The 3,544-nt window shown below is 53.4% G+C and overlaps 1 protein-coding gene across 1 annotated transcript in view; it reads left to right on the forward strand.

Moving 5' to 3' along the window:
* The window catches only part of LOC104406360 (plexin-A1), a gene marked incomplete at its 5' end in the record, with an annotated part of 58,038 nt that overhangs the window by 38,751 nt on the left and 15,743 nt on the right, over nt 1-3,544 (forward strand). Inside the window, one exon of the mRNA XM_010015312.1 lies at nt 340-596. Coding sequence (XP_010013614.1) covers nt 340-596 — 257 coding nt within the window. The remainder of the gene's footprint in view (nt 1-339; nt 597-3,544) is intronic.

Raw genomic sequence — 3,544 nt, forward strand, 5'->3', positions numbered from 1 at the left:
GTTATGGGAGGGAAACATGTGTATGTGCCTATACACGTGTGGGAGAGACTCCTTGTATGGATGTGCGTGTATGTATGTGTATACATTATATACATCAATGCCCTGTGTTAACTTAATGCTGAGGTACTACAAACTAGATAATACTTTTGGAGGGAACTGGGGCTGATCACCAAAGAGGAAGCTTGGTAATATGAAAAGAGCAAATCCAGCTGCTTTTCGACCCATTTTCATCCTTTACTCTTGGGGAATGAGGATGAATCCAGCATCTTGTGTAGTCCAGCTGCCGCCTTATTGCCCTCCCGCTCGTGCCCATCTCCCAGCTTTGCTCTATCCTTGCAGGTCCAGGCAAACGTGGAGAAGTCCCTGACCCTCTTTGGGCAGCTCCTGAACAAGAAGCACTTCTTGCTGACCTTCATCCGCACGCTGGAGGCTCAGCGCAGCTTCTCCATGCGGGACCGCGGCAACGTGGCCTCGCTCATCATGACGGCGCTGCAGGGCGAGATGGAGTACGCCACGGGCGTGCTGAAGCAGCTCCTCTCCGACCTCATTGAGAAGAACCTGGAGAGTAAGAACCACCCCAAGCTGCTTCTGAGGAGGTGAGTGACCATTCCGGGGGGGTAGGAGCTGTGGGACAGTGCCCAGGCTCTTCTGAGCTGCTGTCACTGGGGATGCCATCAGTGATGGCTTTGGTGTTGGCTGTCAGTCTGTTGTCAGGCATCTCCTTTCCTGTCTACATGCAGGTATGAGGGATGTGGGACCACCTGGACCCAGCTAACTCAGGAGTCACCCATGGGATGTTCTTGCTGTAGTTTAGCCCATATGGGTTCATGTTGTCTGGGAAGGAGGGAACGAGATGCTTGGTGGCTTCTGGCTGTGTAGGCTGGTGCAGGGAGGATGCATGCTGGTGTGTATGGCTGCAGTCATGCTCCCACCAGCCTTCCCTTCTCCAGGGGACCAGGCAGTCCCCCACACCTCTCAGCATGTGGGGCAGCTCTGGCCTTGCATGGGTGCCTTGTTTCCCCACTGCCTCCTTGGGGCTTACCCACCTTGCTGGGCACATGGGGGTTTTCCTGGGAAAGCCAAGCAGCTCTTCCCGAGCTGGGAGTCTCTCCGGGGCTGGGGGGAGTGTGAGCAGGAGGCAGCCTGCCAAGCCTGGCCCATCAATATTTAACGATAGCTCTGAGCTCTCCTTCATCACAGGCTGATGAATATTGAAAGATGCACCAAGTGCTGAACAAAAACAATTAATAAGCTGCACCAGCCCAGCCCGAGGCCCTCCTTGTGCCATCTTCTCCCTTTGCACTGTGCCATGCCTCCCTATCTCCATCTTCACCAGCCCACTGCCACCAGCCTGCAGTGAAGGTGCAGGGACAGCAGAGAGCATGGGGCTGGCATGTTACTAGGAAGCATCAAAAGCATCTTTCAGCCATCAACCCGGATTCATGGATGGCGTGGCCAGACCAGACAAAGCCTATTAGGTTTTGTGTGCCTGGCCCGGGGGAGAAGGCACAGATGTGAGCTGGTCCCAGTTCCAGCCACCTCCCCTTGGCTGGTCTCTTTAGGCACACAGCTTTTACTCTCTCTGCTTCATTTCTCACATTTAAAAAGGTTCCCTTAATTTCTCAAGTGCCAGAGATGGGGTGCAGAGCAGGCCTGTGGCTGCCTGGGTGAAGGGCGGGATCTTGGAGGTCCCGACCCCTCTTCCCCATCCCTGTTTCCCAAGCGCATCCTTAGACTCTTCCCTTCTTATCATCCCTCCATGACACCACGTTTCACTGAAATACTTAAACTGCATTTCCAGCTCCTGAACTAAATCAATAGCGTCTAAATAAAGGTTGGAGGAGGAGGCAGGAGCTGCAGTGACTGAGCCATGGGACCAGCGCAGGAACAGAGCACCCCAAGGAGTGTTGGTCCCCAGCCACAGAGCTTGAGGGCCCATCATGGTGGAGCTGCAGGAGGCTTAGGACGGGGACGAGGTGCCCATCACTTTGCTTGTGTGTCCCCAAGTGATGTTTAGTGAAGAGACTTTGTTCTTCCTGCAGCCGTGGAGCGAGCGGTGCTGAGGGCTTCTCCATCCTTTTGATTAGCCCTGCTGCTGGGTCTGAGGGTGTGCTCACTGCCCAGGGCACTGGATTAACATTGATCCAGCTGGGGAGAGCTGTTACTTGTTTATTTTGTTACTGGATAATCCCCTGTTGCTGTGGCATCTGGCTCTATTGCGGATAAAGACAAACACTCACTGGAGCCCGGGTGATAGCACTTCAGATGAGTGTTACAGGCTTGTCACAGAGGACTTGGTCTGGGGCTAGGGGATGTCTGCTGAATAGCTTTAGTCTACTCATCCCTGGCTTTCTCCCCATGTCCCTTCTCCCTTTTTGCTTCCCCTTGATGGATTAGTCTTTCCCAGCAGGGCAGGAAGGCTTCCCTGAAGCCTCAGGTATTACCATCCCCTAATGGTTTAAGGAGGACTATGCTGTTCCAGGGAGGGCAAAAAGGGCTAAACTCCATTAGCACAAGAGAAAGCCTTGGAAGGGACCATATGACCCTGAGTCAACTTGAATAAACTGGCAAAATGGATTTCCTATCCCAGCCATCTGGCCACTGGGAGCTGCTTCTGGCCCATCTGCTGCATGGCATTGCCCTTGGGCACTGGGACTCCTGGTGGCTCCGAGGTTCTGGTTCCTTCTGGGTTTTATTCCTTGAGTCGACCCATTTGTATCCATTCCCCTGGTGCACCAGGAAGGCAGCCACGTCCCTGAGGTTATTGGTGTTGCTGGTACTTCAGGACCATCTGCGTCTGCAAGCGACTGATGTGATGATTAATGGGCGGATAAGCTGAGGAAGCCTAACCCAGAGAGTCGAGGGCTGGCTGGTGGGCTTACTTCAGAGGGAGTGAAAGGCACTTAAATAGTGGACATGTTAAGGGGAATTTTAACCTCACGGCAGTGGGAGCAGGCTGTGGTGCAGACAGGCATGTTAAACCACCCTCGGAGGGATCTGGGTCCTGTGTCCCTCTCCTCTGCTGATGCAGCACGTCCTGGCTGCAGTACCAGCACACCCCACATCCTGTTTGGACCCACCACGTCTCACACTCATCCCATGGGATTCTGCTCTCCTCCTTGTGCACATGCTGCATGGTGATGGTTCCAAACAGACACGGGTGACTCCTCTGGGTCTTTCATGCTTATGGAGCATGGTGGCATCTGGATTTGAACCATACTTTAGGAAACTAGGGACTATATATGGGTTTTCTCAAGGCAGTTTTGGCTGCTTCCCTCAACTGTGTCTCCAAAAGCAGAAAGGCATAGCTCCATTTTTGAACTCCTTTTGGAGCTGGTGGCTGCAGCATTGTACACTGCAAACTGGTACATCACTACCCCACTCTGAGGAGACACACAGAGACCTGGATTTCCACCATGCAGGCAGGGAATGGTTAAATCCCATGGGACAAGGCTGTACTCTTCTGAGTCTCCAAATACACTGGAGACCAATTTGCTGCTCCCTCCTGGGGGGTTGCTGTCCCTCAGCCTTGCAGATGGGCACT

The sequence above is a fragment of the Nestor notabilis genome, unplaced genomic scaffold (assembly GCF_000696875.1).
Source record: "Nestor notabilis isolate BGI_N333 unplaced genomic scaffold, ASM69687v1 scaffold19095, whole genome shotgun sequence".
Lineage (NCBI taxonomy): Eukaryota > Metazoa > Chordata > Aves > Psittaciformes > Psittacidae > Nestor > Nestor notabilis.